The sequence below is a fragment of the Aegilops tauschii genome, chromosome 1, assembly GCF_002575655.3.
Source record: "Aegilops tauschii subsp. strangulata cultivar AL8/78 chromosome 1, Aet v6.0, whole genome shotgun sequence".
NCBI classification, from domain to species: domain Eukaryota; kingdom Viridiplantae; phylum Streptophyta; class Magnoliopsida; order Poales; family Poaceae; genus Aegilops; species Aegilops tauschii.
In genome coordinates, this window is record NC_053035.3 from 73,685,940 (window position 1) to 73,706,839 (window position 20,900).

Sequence of the window (20,900 nt, forward strand, 5' to 3'; positions counted from 1 at the left end):
CATGAACTCAAAACATGTTCGCAAATTTAAAAGGTGTTCTAAAAAATACATGAGATTGACAATTGTTTGCGAAGTTGAACAAATATTGACAAACTCGAAACATGTTGGCAAAGTCAAAAAATATTTGTGTATTCGAATTAGTTTACATGTTTTTTTTTAAATTCACAAGTTTGAAAGATGTTCACGAATTTTAGAAAACACCCATAGTCTCGTGTGGGCCGCCCAGTAACTGATTCTTTTCGTACTCGTGCCCACTTGCATAGCAAACTTAAGCTAGTTTTTTTTTAAATGTCGTTCTGGCAATGGTCTAGTGCCTAGGTATTTTTTTCTTTTGATTTTCTGTTTCCGTAATTTCTATTATCATTTTATATCCCCTTTTGTTTCTTTTTCATTTACAATTTCCTTAGGAATTTTTATTTACATATTTGTTTCTATTTGTTTCTTTTTTATTTTCCTTTCTCGATTTTATTATCATATTTCGTTTTTAATACATGAACATTTTTCTCTTAAATATATGTTGAACAATTTTCAACTTCGTACTTTTTAACGTGAAAAACAGCTCCAGGGTTTGATTTAGACCGGGATTGATAAGTTCATGGTGCCAACAACCGGAATTCGAAGTTGGGGGTTCGATTTAGCTAAGCTCTACAATTTCAAGGTTTAAATTGGACTTTTTCCTTCTCCCTAGGGACATCTCTTCTATCTAGGCCAAGGCTCCTTTCTCTGGACTTCATTGTGCCCATGATGCATTTGGCAAGAATATCGTGCCTATCTAGCAGTGGTCAGTGGAGCTACGGTAGACGCTAAAACCAGGCCTAAAGTTGAGGTCATGATAAAAGCAACATTGATCTTGTGTCAAAGCCCTAGGTAACACCGATGGGTTATATTTGGCAAGTTACGTCACCTACAAGGTCAAGGATAGTGAGGATATGCTCAGGTGTTGGGGAGAAGTCAACAAGTGTTTGAGTTATGATTTTGCATCCGCTATTTTTCGCTATTGCAGTAAGAGACAAAATTTGATCTGTGTGCAATGTTTTTGGGTCTTTCCATTGTAACAATTTTTTACATGTTGTGCACCTGAACTTTTTATGCTCTGAAAAAAATTCTTTATTTCACTCATGAAAAATAGAAATATATATTTTACCTAAGTTATTTAAGTTGTCAAACAGATATTCATTGCATATGCACAAAATATGCCGCTTCTTCTTATTTGGAATGTTGCAGTCATTTTTTTTGTGCAAAATTTGTTAAACAAAGAAAAAACTGTCTGTTGCATGGGTACAAAAAATGCATCACATTTTAGTAGGATCGTACGATGGAAAGAACGACCATTCGGAAAATATGTAAATGGTCAATGATATTAAATACAATTGCAGCGGATTATAAGAGGGGTGCTCGCCTAGTGGCACACTTGTATGTCAGCTGAGCCATCTTTAAGATTTTCAAAAACATAGAGAAAATTGTGGGAACAACCTAAATAACGACTACAAGGGTTATGTGCATCGCTTTTTCTAGTTTCATGTGTAAATTGGCTCATATTAATAGACTGATTTCTGGGGGTGGGGGTGGGGGGGGGGGGGGCAGACTTTATTTCCCTACGAAGATTGTGCATACTTAGTGGGTGTAGCTAGAACTCGGTCAGGAGTTAATGAAGTCTCGGTGAGATGATGTCGGCGTACTTGTGGTGTTACGAGCGGAATGGCTAGATGATGTAATCGGCGATGAAACATGTTGCAAGCAAAGACAACGGACACTACATCTGGAGTAACTAAATGTTGCAACCATCAATGCAGATGTTGCAGCCGGTGGGACGACATGGTACAGTCGACGAGGGCAGATGTTGTGCCCGGTGTGATGACATGCTACAACTAGCAGCCATATGTTGCAACCGCCAGGAAGATATGCTGCGAACGGTGGAACAAAATGCGAGGTCCGTTGGATGGTGCCCAGTCCAGCACAAATCTCCATGAAAAGATCTAACGGCTATGTAGTCGACTGAGATTTGGTTAAATCTCAGTTGAGTGAGTTTTAGCAAGCCGGTATACTTGATCTATATTCATGGTGTCAGCCGCGGAGGAGAAAATAAAAGATGGCATTTGAAGGGAAAATAGTTTAAAAAAAGTATTATATATGTGTTGCCTTTTTTTCAAGAATATGTCCCGCACTTTTTGCAGACTGTACATTATGAAGCAGCCGACTTCACCAAGAGATAACCATCTCATCTTAACCCCCCAAATAAATGAATTAATGAAATCCAAGCACACCCAGGAATGGAGGCCACATGAGTCGCCCTCGTTGAATCAATCAGAGATGCTACTATCCACCCTTGCAATCTTCAATTTCTTCACACCCGCCAGGAATAGCCTGCCCAAAGAATCATTTGAAGAAAATAATTATTTAAGATCTTCACAAAGATCCTCTAATCTAAAATTAAGTTCGACAAAGATGTATAGAGCGCAATTTGATTTGATCCCCGAAGTATCGTCCACACGTTTTGTATCATTGCTCGATAGTTCAAACTCAAGTCTGTGGAATTAGTGTGAGATGGAAGAACTGATAAGTCTGAAATTCAGAATGAAGCCATCTAGACGTACTCCCACGGCACGTCCCCGGCCATCAGCCAGTCCCCCTCCTGGTCTTGATAAGTGACAACATGGCGAGCCTGCTTCTCCCCAAGAACCACTCGGTGATCACGGCCGACAGTATCCGGATCTAGATTGAATGAATAAACAAACTGAATATCAGAGAAGAAGTAGTGCATAGTTAAATTTCGTTGTGATGATTTATATGAAAATGTTAGTCGCGTACGTACGTATGATGGAGGCCTTGAACATGCGGCCTAGGACGGCGAGGAGTCCGTCGTAGCCGTCCAGCAGCAGCAGATCCAGCTTCCGGCCGATGGGGACGCCCTCCATGTACACCTTCACAAATAGCGACTGCTGCCCATGGCTGCCGCCGCCGCCTCTCTCGTACGCCGGATCCGGCGACGGCGCCGCTGGCCTCATCGTCGTCGTCGTCAGGGTGCTCCTAAGAAACGGATTGATCGATGCATCGGTTGATGTGCAGAGAGGAGCCAGAGCCGACCAATACAAATGATGAACAAGAAGTTTAATTTCTGAGATAAAATTACGAGTCTGCACTGCAGAGACCTTGGAGTGGAAGCGGAGACGCCGTCAGCCGTGTGGAAGGAGGAGGAGCACGACCGCTGGCTGAGCCCGAGGTGAAGGTCCGTGCTTAGGTCCCTGTGGATCGCCGGCCGGTAGCAGGACGACGCCGTGGAGACCGTCGCCCGCGGCCCGCCGGCGCCACAGCTATCCATGGAAGAAGAGGGAGCGGACGAGGACGAAGACGACTCGCTCGCCGCCTTGCACTCCATCAGACGAGAGAGTGGGGGAGCGGTGGCAGAAGAGAATGCTGAGGTTTATATGGCCGTGTGTACGAATGAAGGTGGCTTTAGCAGTGACCGTGCGTGACTTTTTCTTGTTTCTTTTCGTTTCTTTGCGTCCGTGATCTAGGCAGGACTTCACGTGACGGTGGAGAATGTCGGGTCGTTACGGTGTGCACTCGAGTGCACGGCAACGTGACCGGCCACCGCCGAGATCTCCTGTGAACGTACCCTGCTGGCCCCGTTGCCGTTGCCATTCGTCAACTCATCACCCTGCAGGCTCCACCAACCAACACGTTGGTCCTCATGATCCCTTTCTCAGATCACCAACTACACTCATGGAGTCATGGGCATGACTCTCGAATCGATTTTTTCGATCATTGGCGATTTGGAGTGGAGGGTAATGAAACAGGCTCCAGTTAGCACCATTAAGTAAGCCGAAGAGTGGAAACTTAAGAGACGAGGCAACCAAGTGCTCGTACATACGTTTAGCGTCGGTGCATGGATCAAACGTACCTGCACTATTTGGATATAGGTCTCACTCTCATACACGGTACTCTTTTTTTCTTTTATAATATGGGTCTCATTAATAAAATAAAGATTCAGTTAAAAGTCATGTAAACATCGACATTACACAACTGAATAGATAGGATAATTCTATAAAAAAACCAGACCTGTCCCTCTCCACTAAAGAAAATGAGACATATCATCTTTTCAGCCGCGCTCGACGCGGCTCCATTGCTGATCAATAGCTTTACAGACCTTCAAAGTAGTTTGCTTGAAGCAAAACCATTGCCGTTGAAAGAATTAGACCGGGGCAACATGTCCCTGGACATACCATCGAACTCCAGAACTGACACTCCTGCACGACTATGACGTTGAAGGAGGAAACCAAAACTGTCAGACTCCAACCACAAACTCATCACAAGATGCATCATCTTCCAGCTGTCACTTGCGTAGACAACCGTCTACGCGTACTCCTAGACGATAAAACATCCCTGCTCCACCATGACTTCGGAGACAACGCCGCAACAACGGGGACAGAGCAGAAGGAGAGACACACTTGATGGAGTCACCGCCGCCGCCTCGTCGACACCATCCATGAACCCTAACGCCGCTGATCCTTGATCTAAAGGATCGGCTAACACATGACGCCATCAACTCCGAGACGCCGCCATGATGAGTACCGCCGGTGTGGGAGTGAAGTTGAGAAAGATTTATTCGCCCGGGCGCCGCTCCCACCACCCTAACAGCATACCACGACCTACAAATCCAAACCCTAACTACATAGCGTAGGAACGGGGTGCCCCCTCCCTCCTAGTGCCGGAGCAGCAGCCGGAGGGAGGGGGGCCAGCGCCCTGGCCGGTGGAGATCGGTGGAAGAAGATCCGCCTCCCTAGTCGCCTGGCTCGTGGCGGCGGCTAGGGTAGGGGAAAACGCCTCGCTCAAGAGGCGGTTGCTTACCCTTACATGCTGCACGGTTCTCTCTTCGTCTCAAAATAAATGTCTTTAATTTAGTATATTTTAGAATGAGGAAGTAGTATATAATAACCACATACACATCTGATTATTAGTTTTTTTTATATAAGTATATATTTATTGTAACAACAACCTATAATATATTATAGGACAGAGAAAGTATTGTAGCCATCTCAGAGCATCTACAGTCGGACCTCTCAAACCCGCCTCATACGTCCGGGTGGGCCGCCCGATCACTGACCGGTCACGTTTTTTCGACTTAGACGGACGCCTCAAACGGGCCTCAAATGCCCGGCTAACCGCCCCCTATATCCAGCCCAAATATGGGGCGGATATGGGGGTGCCTGGGCACGCCTGCCACATCGGACTGACGAAAGGGCCCCAGTCGGAAACGCCCTCAAAGCCGGCGGTCCGAAGCTCGTCTCCTCCGTCGGACCGGTGGCGCCGCATGGCACAGCTCCGGCGGGCTGCATAGTGCATTGCCCGGCTATTTAAGTCGACCGGTGGCACCGAAAGCCTACCATCCATCCACATTTTTCTCCTTCTGTCTGTCGTCGCCGCACTTTCCACTCCACCCATTCGCCTAGTAGCCACCCCCCACGCCGCTGGGTGAGGAGCGAGCCCTTTCTGACGCCGGAGTGCCACCTCGAGCTTCTTGAGCAGATCCGGGATAGGCGCGAAGCCCGAATCGCCTCGGGGCTACCTCCGGATGCAGTGGATTCGGGGGAGGAGTTTGAGGAGGAGGTGGAGGAGGAGGAGGAGGACTTTGAGAAGGAGGGGGATGAGCCGGAGGAGGAGTATGTGGGGGACGCTGGTGACGGGGATTTGCAGGCGGAGCAGCAGACCATCCTCGATTCCCTCCGGTCAGAGTCGGCTGTGGAGGCAAGACGCTGTCGCCAGCAGGAGATGAAGGCGCAAGAGAACGCAGAGGAGGTGGAGATGTTCGCCTACATGGATGAGGTCGAGCAGGAGGAGGATGAGCCGGAGCCCTCCTACCCGCCCGTCCAGCCGACGCCCGGCACCGTCGTCGTGGGCATCTCCGACGATGAAGAGTAACCAAGGTAGTACGTATGATTTCTTTTGCATGCTTTGTATGAATCTAGGGGATAAAATATGAGAGAGGCGAATGCAAAGTGACTAATTTAAGAAGTGCCTAGTCAATGCACACGTCCACGGACGTTTGAGGGGGATTTGCCAAGTCCGAAGGTAGATGACTGTTTTTTATACTCCGGCTCGCTACAGCAGCACCCAGCACGCATCGGTCATCGTCACTCATTAATCTCTACTCCTAATGTCTCAGTTGGTAGTCCGCGTTCCGGGTTTATTTTTCGTCCCATCATTTTCGTCCCATCATTTTCGTCCGGTTTTTTTTCGTTGGTTTTTTTCGTCACATCTCCACCCCGCACACACGCACCCGAAAAACCCACCCGACACCAAACGCGGCTCCTCTCGACCCCTCGAGAGTAAACGCCGCCGCCGTCCTCTTCCTGACGCAACTGCAGGTCACAACGCCACCGCCAACGTCCGAGAGTAGCCGCCGCGCCTGAGGACCGAGAGGAGCCGCCACCGAGATCCGAGACTAGCCGCTGCGGCTGAGGACCGAGAGGAGCCGCCGCCTCCAGGTTGCGACTGTGACACACCGCCGCCTCCAGGTCGCCGCCGAGGTCCGCAATCGCCGAAGCCGGCCGGCCCTCACCTCCATTGACCTCCTCTCGGATGGATCCTGCACGTCGCTAGATCGACGGAAGGGGACCTCCACCACCGCCGTTCTTCTCCCTCCCCGACCTCCCGTCACCGTGCTCCCCGGATCTGGCCGTGGCCACAACCGGCGGAGCTTCCCGGCCACCGCCGACGACGCCAGCGAGGTAGCCACAGTCGTTGCTGCCAGATCCATGGAGGAGTGTACCCCGGCCTTCTCCTCGTTTTCCTCTTGTTGTATGCCTTTATTAATATTGCTATGCGTTATCACTAACACATTGGCAATGCAACACCTTCTGGAGATAGCATTGACGGTAGTACACATGTTTTGTACTGTAAGCCATTGCATTTACCTATAGGAATATGCAACTCACAGTTCTCTCTGTATGTTTTCGGTACATGTTCGGAATATCTGCTACTAGGTGCATACAAGATGAATCTTCAAGACATGCTATCTTGCTTCGTAAGTACTGCTATTTAAGGTGAGCCTTGCAGAACTATCTTTTAATGTCTCCAGTTTATCCTAAAGTATTTTAGCCTAAATTTCTTGTCATTTAGATAGATGTGGGTTATGCTAATCTGACTGGTGGGTTATGCTAATCTGACTGGTAAGTATGGTATTGTAGCTACTGTACATGTCCCTCAATTTCCCAGTTCCATGTGTCAGGATGCTAATATGGGTGTTACTATATTGCCTTCCATTTTGTAATATGTTATGTTTGCAATTTCTCAGGGCCGCTGCTGCCGCCGTCCGTATCAACGCATAGGCCGCTTGCCCAGCTCCCTCATTCCGAGCACGACACCACGCGTCGGAGCTTGTCGGGAGGCACGGAAGGACGAACAGAGTTCTACCGGTGATCCGTGTTGTCGCTGACGGTGTCATAGGATCTGCGGTGCACGTGGACAAGGCGATGGGGCTGCCAACCTACCTCCTCTTCACCACAGCGCATGTGGATTCTTGGGCTACCACAACTTGGATCAGCTTTTTCAAGAGGGGATGCTTGCCATTCAGAGGTAAATGGTGCTCTTCAATTTTGTTGTTGTTTGATTTGGCTTGCAGTTTCTACAAATGATGTGAGGCTTGGCTTTGGGTAGTACATCATCTGCTCCAGTGTCTAATTGCACGCATAACAATCACTTGATTTATGCGCTTCAACCTTCAAATAGTTTGTAATTTATAGAATTCACTACGGCACTTGTTCATTCATGTATATGTGGCTGGATCTGATGGAGAAGATAAAGACAACTAATACGCTGAAAATGATTTTACATCCTGGTTCAAAAAGTAAAAGGGAAATCTTCGAGTAAATGTATGTTCTACTACAAAGGAACTTCCCGAGGGATCCCATTGAAATTGAAAGTATGTTTCTTTTTTTATTCCTATGCATACTAAATGTGCATCTTGGCCTGGCTCTTGGCACACGCACAATCCATGAGATGAACAGAGCACTCTTCGAGTACTCCTGTATTTCCTATAGCAATATTACTTACATTTAGTTTCGTGCCATCATGGAAATTCAGACGGGCGTTTCGCAGAGTGTTCAGAATAATACTTTGCAAGGGACAGGAGCGCGATGTCAAGCAGCAGCAGCAGCAGCAGGTTCTGCAGCTGACGACCCTGGTGAGTCCACGGTCGTGCTCAACTCCCGCCAGCAGGGCGCGAAGGAGTTTCCCCTTGAACCCCATGACCTGATTCTCAGGTTCGTAATTTAGCCTATTTTTGGCTGTTGATCACTCCTTTGTTTCTTTGTACATGTTCTGATTAATGGTGCTTTGGAACAGTTCAACATGTAGTTTTTGATGGGATTTAGTATTTTTGGGCTGTTGAGATGGAACAGTTCAACGCGGTCGTAATTTTGGGCTGTTGAGGTGGGATTTAGTACAAATCCGGGGAGCTAAAGCTTAAGAAGTTACAGAATGAGTTTGCCTCGTTTTTCACTCTATATATTGATTTTATTGACTACAAAGATTTTGTATTTTCCATCGTCAAAACAGGCTGCACTATTCCTAAATTTTATGACTAATGGAGGTGTATGGTGCAATCTAAGATGGAGTACAACTTGTATGCTTATTTATATCCCTCCTGTTGCTAATACGCAGGAAGATATTTATCATATATTTTTGTTGCCTCATAAAAAAATGAACCTAATGTTCTTCCCTGATATACTATTAGTCACGGTGTTGGCTATTGTTATTTGAAGTATAGATTGAAATGCTTCAGATATTGTGCCTTATGAAAGAACACACTTATGTTATGAAATCAAACTTTCCAGTTTCTAAAAAGATTAAGTGTCTGTTGGCTGCTAATAATTTTGTTTATAAATAAATTATATTCTTGTTTATTATATATGCAGGTTGGTTTGAACAATGTATAAGGTCGTCCCTGCTGGCCGAGTTGGATACCCATTTGTGGTCCTTTTTTCCTTGTTCTTGCTGTATACTCCCTCCGTTCTGAAATAATTGTCGCTGGGCAATCCCAGTACAAATTTCGCAACGCTATAATTTTTCTCACTTTCCAGATTTACCCTTCCACCTTATCCGGTCGCTTGCTCGCACCGCTCGCTTGCTCTCGCTCGCTCTCCCTCTCCTCTCCCTCGCCGGCCACCTTATCCCCTTCCCTCGTCGCCTCTCCCTCGCCGGCCTCTCCTCTCCGTGGCCGGCCACTCCCTTTCCTCGTCGCCGCCTTCCCCCTCTCCTCGTCACCGGCCTCTTCCTCTTCCCGTCGCCGGCCTCTTCCACCGCCCCTTTCTCCCCACCACCCAGCCTTCACTCACACCCCGTAGGCAAAATTGATTCTTTTTGCGTCGGCGACGAGCTTCTCTGTGACGGAGGCATGGATGTGTAGCAGCGTCAGAGCTGGATATGGGCTAGGGGGCGTGGATGTGGAGCGGCGCCCGAGGGGACCTAGAGCGACGGATCTCACGAGTCGGAGCAGCGCCCAAGCGGACCTAGAGTGGTGGCGGAGCAGCAGAGCGGCGGATCTGACGAGTCGGAGCAGCGCCTGAGCGGACCTAGAGTGGCGCCGGAGCCTCCACGTCGTCGTACAGACCATTGACTAGGTACGCACACTGCAGAGCTACTCATACTGTAGATTCTTCTTACTCATCACAAGAAAACACTCCCGGGACCTCCTTTCGGTATTTGCATCTCAGAGTCCAGACTTGAAAACCATTCAGAAGTTGCAAATCATTCAGTGAGCGGGGGCATAATTCAAACACACATCCACCACTGAAGGTCCTCCTCTTTTCACTTGTTGGAGGCAAAGTTCCTCTTCCTGATTTTCTTCTTTAGAATCTGCTGCTTCATCGATTGGCAAAGAAGCATGGAAAAGAAACTGTTAACATTAATTATCTCTCCTGGAGTAGTTCTTGTGCTACTGAAAGCAGTAGTAGCTACTGTTATTTTTTTGCACATGAAGCCTCAGTAATGCAGTAGCTTAATTTTGGAGTAAAATGGAGTATAGTATTGTTTTGGTTGCAGTAGTTTTTCAGTATACCAAATTTGGTGGTATTCAGTGCAATTCTAATGGGTCTTCTCTTCTTGCTGCTGAATTCTGAATTCTGAATTGTGAATTCCGTTGACCAGCTCCGCGGGTCGCCGGGCTTCTGGCGAAGATCTTCGTGTGGGTCCTGGGGATGCCGGTGGTGGGCTGGGTCCTGCTCTACATCCTCAAGAAGGACAATCTCATCAACAAGGTGCATGCACTTCACTTGTGATGAACGCTTCTCTTTTTTTTTATGCCCGAGCCTCGCAATTCTAGTAATTCTCACCTCCACATGCATGTGGATGATGTTGTTGTTCAGCCGTAAGCAAGTCAATAACGGAGACGGTCGAGCACTGTCATCACACTGAACCTGCAACACCAGTGAGATGACTGAAGATTGGGTTGTGGTTGGAATGAGAGGAGAAGCAAATCACTTGACCAGTTGAATCCTTGTGAGTGCAACCCTCTATTTCATTCCCACTTTGTTGTTGGCAAAGTGATTTGTCACTGTATGATCATCTGTTTCTTCAGTGCAACATTCTTCAAAGTATGCCATGAAAACTTCCAAAAGAAAAAAAGTATGCCATGAGAATTTGGTTATCTGATTTTTTCTTCTGCAGGGGTGTACAAGACGGCCGAGCTGTGGCAGGTGAAGGAGCCGCTGCCGCTGCCCGCGCTGAAGAAGCGCAACTGCTCCATGGTGTTCACCCTCAAGGAGATGCAGGAGGCCACCGGCATGTTCAGCGACAAGAACCTCATCGGCAAGGGCGGCTTCGGCCGGGTTTACAGGGGCGTGCTCAAAGATGGGCAGGTACGTTCAACTTCAGATGATGTTGTTGTTTTGTCTCTTGGTACAGTTTTCAGATTACTGAGTATGGGCAGAGTCTGAACACTTCGAAAGCAAATACGTCCCTTAATTTCAGAAGATTGTGGTGTTTTTGTCATTTAGCTTTATGTGTGTTTTCCAGATTATATTAGTGTTAGCACCAATGATTCTGTTTGGAACAGAACTTCCTCTTTGGTTTGATACACATACATTATTTAACTGTGATTTAGAGTTATGATTATTTGATGTGGCGAACATAGAATCCTGCCTGCGCATTTTGAAGCAAGACTCCTGTGATTATTTTGTACCCTGAATTCAAGTAAATTAAGTTGCCTGTACCAAGTTGAGTATTTAGTTCGATGAGTAATTTTCTGTCCGGAGATGATGAGCAGAGCATAAAAATGATTGCTTATCTGTATACTGCTGCTGCTGTAGTTTAAAAGGCTCAAGATCTTCTTCAGTTAATTAGGAGTGGCAGCACTACTTTCCCTGGTTTTTGAGTCGCTGATTAGTCGCCGACTAATCGCCAAGTCGTTTTCTAAAAATCAGGGCGACTTGCGACTATACAGCGACTTAGGGCGACTATACAGCGACTTTCGTCGACTATACAGCGACTTTCGTCGACTATACAGCGACTTTCGTCGACTAATCAGTTTTACCAATGTTCAATTTTGAGAGGGAGTACTCCATTTATTTTGTTTCGCTCAAATGTTTATTTTGTTTTCGTGGTACCCCTTTTGTGCCAATGAAAGATCTTCCTGTCAGAGAGGGCTTAAGGATCTTCCTGTCAGAGGAGTACATTATTTTGTTTGACAGGAGTATTTCAAGATCAGTACATTATTTTGTTTGACAGGAGTGCTTAAATACCTACAGTATCATGGTGATTTCATATCAAAATTGAGGAGTACTCCTGTTCATTTGGAGAACTCAAACAGCAATTGATATGCATCAAAATTGGGATCAACAGTAGCATGGGGCCTTATCATTCTGGTTTTTGGATGACTTAGTTAATCAAATTCCTCAATTGAGGAACACCTGAACTTGTCATTCCGGTCTTGGGATCAACAGTAGCATATGGACTTATCATTCTGGTTTTTGGATGATTTAGTTAATCAAATTGACATCAATTGACCTGTTTTTTGGATCAATTGCAGATTCTCTTGATTGGAGTGGAGAGGAGCAGAGACGAGAGGAGCAGCAGAAGTGGACAGCGCAGCGGCTGACCTTGAGCTCTTGATTGGAGTGGGGGGAGGCGGCCGGCGAAGGATCTGTGGCCAGCAACGAAGGATCCGAAGTTGTGGCGGAGCAAGCAGCCGGCGGGAAGGGCGGCTGGCGAGGGAGCTGCGGATCTTGGCGCGGAAGGGCGGCCGATGAGGGAGCTGCGGACCACGGCGGGGAAGGGCGGCCGGCCGGCGAGGGAGCTGCGGACCGCGGCGGGGAAGGACGCCGGAGATGCGGACGACGGAGGAGCCCGGCGAAAGGGAGCAGCGACGGCGGAGAAGCCTGGCGGAGTGGAGGAGCGACGGAGGAAGACGTACGCCTCCCGATGGATTTCAAATCGGGGGTAGTATTGTACTTTCACACTATTTCACCTGGTCGGAATGATGCCCCCAGCGACAATTATTTCGGAACGGAGGGAGTAGATGACAGTTCATGGATTTCTGATATGATTGCTTCAGTGATGATTTTTGCAGAACCACATGCCGATGGTGCACTTGCCTTTGGAATTAAAGATCAGCTTACTACACTAACCAGATATCATATATAAATACTCTACTCTACAGCAGTATGAAGGGGTGAGCTAATTCTGTTGTCACTGTGTTTCACACTTCTCTGTCATAGTTTGCGCCTAATTTCCCTACAGATTTCAGGGCTAGCAAATATGTTAAAGATAGATACAGAGAAAGGCAATTAGGGGAGTGGATTCCGATAATGATGCGAAAAAAATTCCTTTGGGTCGAACACATACTCTTGAAAGAAAGCAAGAAGCTTCTTGGTAATGGAGATGGTTCTCTTATATTTGGTAGGAGTCAGAAAAAATCCAGCATGGAAAAACACCACATTCAACATGGTGTAATTATGATGATCTAAACGAGTATTCCTGGTCTGTCTACAACCTTATTTTATGGTCACATACTAACACACCTTTTCAAATTTTCCCTAATAGATCCTACTCTGTTTTAGGACTTCTGATTGTTTCTCACTGCCATGACCAATACGGGATGATGGTGGCTTCTTCAAATATGTGCAAGATATGTCCTCTTTAGCATCACTGGATTTTTGAAAACGTTATATCTGAATTTAGAGTGCACTTCTGCAAAAAAGATTTTGTCCTGATTACTATTTCGATTTTATTTCTGTAGGCACTGTGAAATGATCGAATGCCGCTAATCATTTTGGAGGTTTGTTGTAGGGTGCTCTACCAGGTATTTTGTTCAGATATGCTCTTTCTCTGCCTGCCATTTTAGCCATCAGTTGAGAATTATATTCAGGTTAGCAAACAAGTTTCTTGATACTTATAAGGCGAACATACTTATAAGGTGAACATACAAAAGAAATAAAATCTTGATGACTTGTGAGCTTTGCCTATTAACTTAAAATTAACGCTGACAAGTTTCATGTTCTGTACCATGGTAAGTCATGAGTCTGCTGTCTTGATACAAGGAAATAAGGAAATATTAGTTTTCTGCTTATTCGTTCATATCTTATTACTGAAAGGATTGCCAGTGTATTAGTAATTCAAGTTTCACCTTTCGCAGTGTAGTCTGGAATATTTGTAATTAGCAAGATGAACTCCTATCAACTACTCCCAAGGTTTTCTGAAACTGTACGAACATTTGCTAACAGAAACTTAAGTTAGCAAGTTTGCATAGCTGCTTAGCTATCAAGTTGCTCTGCAGTTAATAACTTAATATACACCTATGTTAAATACATATACTTGTTGAAAGGTTTTTGTGTACTGCTCCTTGTCCTTTATGTGACATTTACTTTCGTAGTCAGTCATAAATGGATCCAGGTAGATGTATGGATATCTATATGGTGGATGATCCGTGTCATTCTTTTACAGGTCATAATATGCACCCACACAATTCAAGTTCATATTCTGGAAGGACATTGACCAACGAACCTTGTAGTAATGTTACAGGTCATAAAATTGTGTATTCCTACTAACCATCATTGCATGTGTGCAGTGGTTAGAGATTTTGTAGTGGATAATCAATTATCTTTATCTGCTTCTAACTCAAGGAATCATACTGCAACATTTCCTCCAGTGCAGGCAAACTCAAATGATAGTTAGTAAACTTGGTTAGTAATATTTTTTGTTTTCTTACCTTGCATTTGTGATACGTCACTGAACATGTTTATTAGTTTGTCACGTCACTCCTGCTTGACATGCCAATTCACAAAGGGCAGCCCGGTGCACATCGCTCCCGCTTGCGCAGGGTCCGGGGAACGGTCCGACCACTTGACATGCCAATTCACAAAAATGAAAGAAATCCAGATGACCTGTGAACCTCCCTGTTGACATAAAATTAATGTTGTTTTATGTCTAAGCCTCATCTATCATATACATGTACAGTTACGGTGGTGGATTTCAATTCCTGTAACTTAGTTTTCTTACGAGATGTAACTCATCTACTAATATATAGTAGTATGTATAAAGTTTCTTAATCAAGCTAGCCTAATGGACGGCACCATACTTAGCCAAGCTAATAGACGACCCATGCCCAGTACGATTTTTTCAACTGCTGTATAATGGTATTATGATTTCGTGCTCTTTTTCAGAAAATCTGGGTGATGAAGCTGACTCAATAGATCCAGATTTTGGCCGCTAAAGCTGGTAGTGCATCCTTGTCTATGGTGTGGACAGAGGGAGAAAGGAGGCAATTAACTACAGTCTGAATGTAAAATAAAATTGTCTAAATTAAAATAGAATCTGATAAAACAAAACAAAGGAGGTCATTAACTAGAGAATTAGGCTGGACTAGATATACATATTATACTGTATTTTCCCACTAAAAACATCCAGCGGGGAGGCTGATGCAGCACTATCACGAATTGTTCCAGCTCTTCCTGAATCGATATGGTTTGTCGATGTTGGGATCCTCGACGGTGATTAGCAACTGAATCGTGGTAATCATCGACACTTCTCTCCCACAGCCAACTCCCTTTGATCTGGCCCATCATTTTATATTGCTCCTCTTCCTGTTTGTTTGGATAAAGTTAGTCTTTCATATCTTTTTTACCTGTTTGATATGTCCTTGCACTAATTTTGATCAGTGTGCTATTAGATTTCTACAGCTAGAACAAAGTGTATGTGTATTCTGAATCCGGGTGCGTTGACGTTCTGTTGCTTGAAGTGATGTTTTCTTGGTGACGATGTAGGATGGAAGTACACTTTACTTCAAAGGATTGCACACATATGAAGCGGTTATTGATGAAGTCATGGAAAAGGGACTTGCCAATGCTACACAGTCATGAAATCTTTGTCTGTTTCACTCTTCTTCCATACATGATATGCAAGGTTCTTGGGATGCTCGGTACTGTTGCCAGGAGGTACAAAATGGTTTGATCTGTCAAGCATGGATGTAAGTTCACTTATATGATTCCCCAATTGTTAGATCTATAGTATCACTAGCTGAATCTTCTGTTCGTGTTCAGTGCTGAAGCACAAAATACAAGGGGGTGCATGAGGAGGCGAGAGCTGACGGCAACCATTGGAGGAGGTCTGGTCGGTCGAAGAGTAAGGCGTGGGCAACTCCGGAGAGATTTGGCTTGAGCAAATGTCGATGCTGCTGCAATGAGAAGACCCTTTCTGTGAGCCCTATCCCTCTCATTTAGCGTCTCGATTTTGGGTTCTTCTGCTCCCTGTTTCTCTGTTCATTTGTGGTGATGGATAGAAAGCATCCATACTTCCATAGGCAGAAGCTTGCACTTACCAAATAGGTAATATTTCCAGTTCTGAGTACCTATTTCTTAGAACAATGCATCTATTATGTCATCAGTGTGCTGATAGAACCGAGTCACCGGAAATATTGCAGTATAGCTTGTTGGAGTAAAACATGTACTTTTGATTTTATTTATCAAAAATCTTGGTTCATTGCATGGTTTTGTTATCATAACTCTGTTTCATCAAGTTTTATTCTGAAAGTGATATGAGATTTTAGCCAAGCTGTTTTTAAATTTGTGAGCAGGCATGTAATTCAGGCAATAGCTGAGCTCCCAGCCTCCTAAGACTGGCATGGGCACATCAATAAGGGCATGGAGCCCGTCAAAGAGGAGGTCGGAGCGGCGTTGGACCTGGATCAACTCATCTAAATCAAGCGGCCGGCCTCGGCTGGGAGTCACCAACGCTCCACCTGGACGGCGTCGGCTGGGGCAGCTCCACATGCAATGGCTGGCCGGGGACCAGACCTCGACAGGAACGTGTTGCCCTTTGAGCCGGTGCAGAGCGACAAGTTCGTAGCATCGTTATAGTTTTTTGCACAAAGATAGACCCTGTAGTACTGATCAGGTGAAACAGATCGATGTGGCACTGGTACTGAACTGAAGCAACAATTTGTTCAACAAAATATGATCCAAATAGAGCGCATATTAGTTTCTATAACAAGGATCGTCGCCGGTTTTGTGCCATTCATGTGTTTTTTCCCTATATATAGGATTGCTCTTTCGTTTTGGTTTGTCAAGATTTGAAATGGTTGTGGTGGTTAATATCTCTGTAGGTGTTCTTTGACCTCGAGAATGGCAACCAGGAGCTCAAGAGCGACGTCAAGGACCTCTACATCAACCTCGGGCAAGTAACGACATGTTTGAAGTGGAAATGTATCCATGACTGTTGGTTGTTGTTGTCAACGATTTTTTTTGGAGAAGAATTAATAAAGCCATTTTTGTTGAAGAATAACTGGGGGGGGGGGGGGGACAACTAGATAAAGAGCTAAAACAAAAATATGGGGGACTGGTTAGCATGCTAGGTCAGAGCAAAGCAAAAACCCGTATAAATGAGTCCCAAGGAGCAAAGATCATTATGTAGAATAGAATATTTTTGCTCCATGAAACCTTTCCTGGGCTCCATGAATTGTGTTTTTGTGCTCATGCTTGTGCATATTCTATAATTTTGATTCGTTGTTCAGGCATTTGGAGCTCACAGTTATCTAAGTTTCTCTTATGTGTGTTTTTGAAGAATTTGATACTTTAGAGTCTTTCTATTATATTATCTTTGAATCTACTTAGAATAGATTAGTAGTATGATAGTGAAGTAATCTAATTCAATTTCCTTTTTCATTGCAACCACTTAATTTCAATCGGGTCAAAATAAAAAATCAAAGACAATTTTTTCCAGCCATAAGTAGAACACCAGAGCTAATTGATACACCATTTTGAAGATTGATACACTGTTGCAGGGAAAGCAGCGCACGCAACGGTGGTCAAGGGCTTGTGCCTGTTGACCTCGTCCGTGGCCGCTGTTGGTCGGTGAAGGAGGCATGCATGAGGTGGTGCAAGGGCATGCTGGTGACATGCTGGTGACGGAGTCGCGCATCATGAGGCCGGATGAGTAACGCTCGGGAACTGTCGGGCGCTCAGACTGACGCGGGATGGGGTTGGCGCGGTGACTCAAGGAGGAGGATGTAGTTATGGGGGAGGGAGTGACGACAGAGGGGCTTCGATGGCCCGACGAGACCCTACATCATAATTAAGGAGGACCCTACATCTAAAGGAAACAGAGCAGTCTATATCATTAGTCTATTACTGGATTTCTAGAAGAAGGAAAAGGGGAGAAATGGTTGTTTCTGCTACTCTACATTTGCTTTAAAATTGGTGTACATATATCAAGAAGAACTTGGTTGCAAAAGTGATCAAACATAACATTCAACACAAACACATTGGTTTTGTAATTAAATGCCTAAGATCTTATAATTTTGTACAATCAGTTCACATTATTTGGTGTAGCATGCTGTTTAACATTTTAGAGTTCCATCCTTTTTAGTAATGAAATAATGATGAACTCATATTAGTGGATCCATAAAAGTGTATGATATTAGTTTGACAAGGTTATATAGCAAGGCAATTCTTGTTTGACGAGAATAATGAAAAACCAAGCAGCAAAAGAAGATAAATTTGGAAAGAAGAGATAATTTTTCGCTCGAGGGTGGGGTTGTAAGGAATCCGTGGCACGAGTAAACAAAAGCATCTTGGTCGCCATATAGAAAAACATCTTGGTTGCCTCCTCTCTATCTCACCCATCTTGTTGCCAGGCATGGAAGAGAGGAGGGAGAGCCGAGGAGCATGGTGGCCTCTGGCTGTTGCCCGGGAAAAGGTAAAGGCCGTGGCACGACTGCCCGTCGCAATGCCGCTGCTCCTTGCGTGCTTGTTTCCCTCCTTACACCCCCACGTTCAACTCGATCTTCGGCTGCCGCAACGCCGTACATGACCAAGTCTAGCACCCGCGCCCGCCGCCCTCTTGTGAATGGCCAACTGATAGTCGAAGGTGGGGAAGGCTTCGATAGTATGATAGTATGATGTGTGTTAGCTGATTGTCAAGAAAAAGATGTGAGTTACTTGAGACGGCATTATTCTTGGTTATTTTAGCTCCGTGAGTAGCATCTTAAATTTTTCCAAAAGCCCGTGGCAACGCACGGGCGTTTTACTAGTACGTTTAGTTGGGCGGTCAAAGCAGAGAGAAGCAACACTGCTAATTAGCCGTACACTTCGTTAGCTAATTGATCGGATCAGATCAGATCGGAGAAGACGAGAGCACGTCCTGCATGTTGCTGTAGTAAAACGACGCGTGAATGATATGTCGATATGCATCGTCTCCGTCCACACATATGAAAATGGACTTAATAATTTGTCGTCCTCAATTATTGGCAGATCCCTGAATCTTGATCTTTATAATTCAAGGAGCCTCATTTCAAAAAAAATTCAAGGAGCCTGTAGTTTGACAAAGTTTGCATTGATCGTATGCCGTAGCATATAAAGAATACATGGGCAGGAATATCTCAACCGTATCAACTATATAAGGAAAGGATCGGGAGATATCTCTAGACCAGGAAACAATAAAATACAAACTGCCTAATGTACATGCGACAATGATCATGCTCAATACCCCCCTCCCCCCGCAGTTGATATGTCACCGGTGACGCAGATACTGGACCAGAACTCCTCAAAGGTAGATGTCGGTAACCTCTTGGTCATAACATTAGCAAACTGTTGTGCAGTGGGAACATGCAGGACGCAAATGCGCCCGAGAGCCACCTGCTCACGCACGAAGTGTATGTCGAGCTCAATGTGCTTCGTGCGGCGATGATGAACGGGGTTGGGGAGAGGTAGACATCGGAGACGTCACAGTACACGAGAGTGGCGTGTGACACGTCATGATGCAGCTCCTGAAGTAGTTGACGTAGCCAGGAGCACTTGGCAACGGCGTTGGCCACCGCCCGGTACTCCGCCTCGGCGCTAGAGCGGGACACCATAGGTTGTCATTTAGACGACCAAGAGATGAGCGACGGCCCAAGGTAGACGCAGTAGCCGGAGGTAGAGCGTCGACTGTCCGGGCAGCCGGCCCAATCCGCATAGGCGACCATGTCGGTGGAGGATGATGCCGTCAATGTGAGACCAAGAGCCATAGTGCCGCGGATGTACCGAAGAATCCACTTCACCAGGTTCCAGGTGACTGTCCCGTGTAGCATGCATATGTAAGCACACCCGCTGCATCTCATACTGCAAATCCGGTCGGGTGAGAGTTGAAGGAAATATGCCCTAGAGGCAATAATAAAGTTATTATTTATTTTCTTATTTCATGATAAATGTTTATTATTCATGCTAGAATTGTATTAACCGGAAACTTAGTACATGTGTGAATACATAGACAAACAAAGTGTCACTAGTATGCCTCTACTTGACTAGCTCGTTTATTAAAGATGGTTAAGTTTCCTAGCCATAGACATGTGTTGTCATTTGATGAACGGGATCACATCATTAGAGAATGATGTGATGGACAAGACCCATTCGTTAGCTTATCATTATGATCGTTTCAGTTTCATTGCTACTGCTTTCTCCATGACTTATACATGTTCCTATGACTATGAGATTATGCAACTCCCTAATACCGGAGGAACACTTAGTGTGCTACCAAACGTCACAACGTAACTGGGTGATTATAAAGGTGCTCTACAGGTGTCTCCGATGGTACTTGTTGAGTTGGCATAGATCGAGATTAGGATTTGTCACTCCGATTGTCGGAGAGGTATCTCTAGGCCCTCTCGGTAATGCACATCACTATAAGCCTTGCAAGCAATGTGACTAATGAGTTAGTTGCGGGATGATGCATTACGAAACGAGTAAAGAGACTTGCCGGTAACGATATTGAACTAGGTATTGAGATACCGACGATCGAATCTCGGGCAAGTAACATACCAATGACAAAGGGAACAACGTATATCGTTATGCGGTTTGACCGATAAAGATCTTCGTAGAATATGTGGGAGCCAATATGAACATCCAGGTTCCGCTATTGGTTATTGACCGGAGACGTGTCTAGGTCATGTCTACATAGTTCTCGAACCCGTAGGGTCCGCACGCTTAACGTTTGGTGACGATCGGTATTATGAGTTTATGTGTTTTGATGTACCGAAGGTAGTTCGGAGTCCCGGATGTGATCACGGACATGACGAGGAGTCTCGAAATGGTCGAGACACAAAGATTGATATATTGGATGACTATATTCGGACACCGGATGAGTTCCGGGGATCACCGAATAATTATTGGAGTGCCGGGGGGTTATCGGAACCTCCGGGGGAACTAATGGGCCTACATGGGCCTTGTGAGAGAGAGAGAGGAGGAGGCCTAGGGCTGCCCCCCCTTGAGGAGTCCGAATTGGACAAGGAGGGGGGGGGCGCTCCCTCTTTCCCTCCCTCTCCTTCCTCCCCCCTTCCTCCTCCTACTTGGACTAGGAAAGGGGGAGTCCTACTCCTGCTAGGAGGAGGACTCCTCCCCTCCTTGGCGCGCCATAGGGCCGGTCGGCCTCCCCCC

At 45.6% G+C, this 20,900-nt stretch overlaps 1 protein-coding gene and 2 long non-coding RNA genes across 14 annotated transcripts; 2 read left to right on the plus strand and 1 right to left on the minus strand.

The window, feature by feature from the left end:
* Positions 1 to 2,108: 2,108 nt before the first annotated feature.
* On the minus strand, positions 2,109 to 3,455 carry LOC109776239 (auxin-responsive protein IAA8). The gene is made up of 4 exons (XM_020334899.3): positions 3,150 to 3,455; positions 2,813 to 3,027; positions 2,595 to 2,712; positions 2,109 to 2,364 (listed from the first exon to the last, which is right to left on the minus strand). Exons 1-4 carry the CDS (start codon positions 3,374 to 3,376, stop codon positions 2,301 to 2,303), a joined length of 624 nt encoding a protein of 207 aa, XP_020190488.1. The 5' UTR covers positions 3,377 to 3,455; the 3' UTR covers positions 2,109 to 2,300.
* Positions 3,456 to 6,581: 3,126 nt separating this feature from the next.
* On the plus strand, positions 6,582 to 8,446 carry LOC141039296 (uncharacterized). Of its 2 annotated transcripts, XR_012200227.1 has the most exons (4): positions 6,582 to 7,043; positions 7,295 to 7,575; positions 8,100 to 8,261; positions 8,344 to 8,446. It is a non-coding gene; the product is annotated as an uncharacterized lncRNA (long non-coding RNA). The 2 variants fall into 2 exon arrangements; XR_012200226.1 differs by having other exon boundaries at positions 8,100 to 8,446.
* A 637-nt stretch (positions 8,447 to 9,083) lies between these two features.
* Positions 9,084 to 17,809, plus strand: LOC109776240 (uncharacterized). 11 transcript variants are annotated; one of them, XR_002236021.4, is made up of 15 exons: positions 9,087 to 9,620; positions 10,147 to 10,256; positions 10,365 to 10,497; positions 10,666 to 10,856; positions 12,026 to 12,466; positions 12,551 to 12,667; positions 12,736 to 12,975; positions 13,056 to 13,297; positions 13,939 to 14,016; positions 14,149 to 14,177; positions 14,658 to 15,005; positions 15,258 to 15,460; positions 15,534 to 15,689; positions 16,067 to 16,665; positions 17,273 to 17,809. It is a non-coding gene; the product is annotated as an uncharacterized lncRNA (long non-coding RNA). The 11 variants fall into 11 exon arrangements; XR_006669527.2 differs by having other exon boundaries at positions 9,085 to 9,620; positions 13,939 to 14,776; positions 14,940 to 15,005; XR_006669517.2 differs by adding an exon at positions 9,714 to 9,795 and having other exon boundaries at positions 9,086 to 9,620; positions 13,939 to 15,005.
* The last annotated feature ends 3,091 nt before the right edge of the window (positions 17,810 to 20,900 follow it).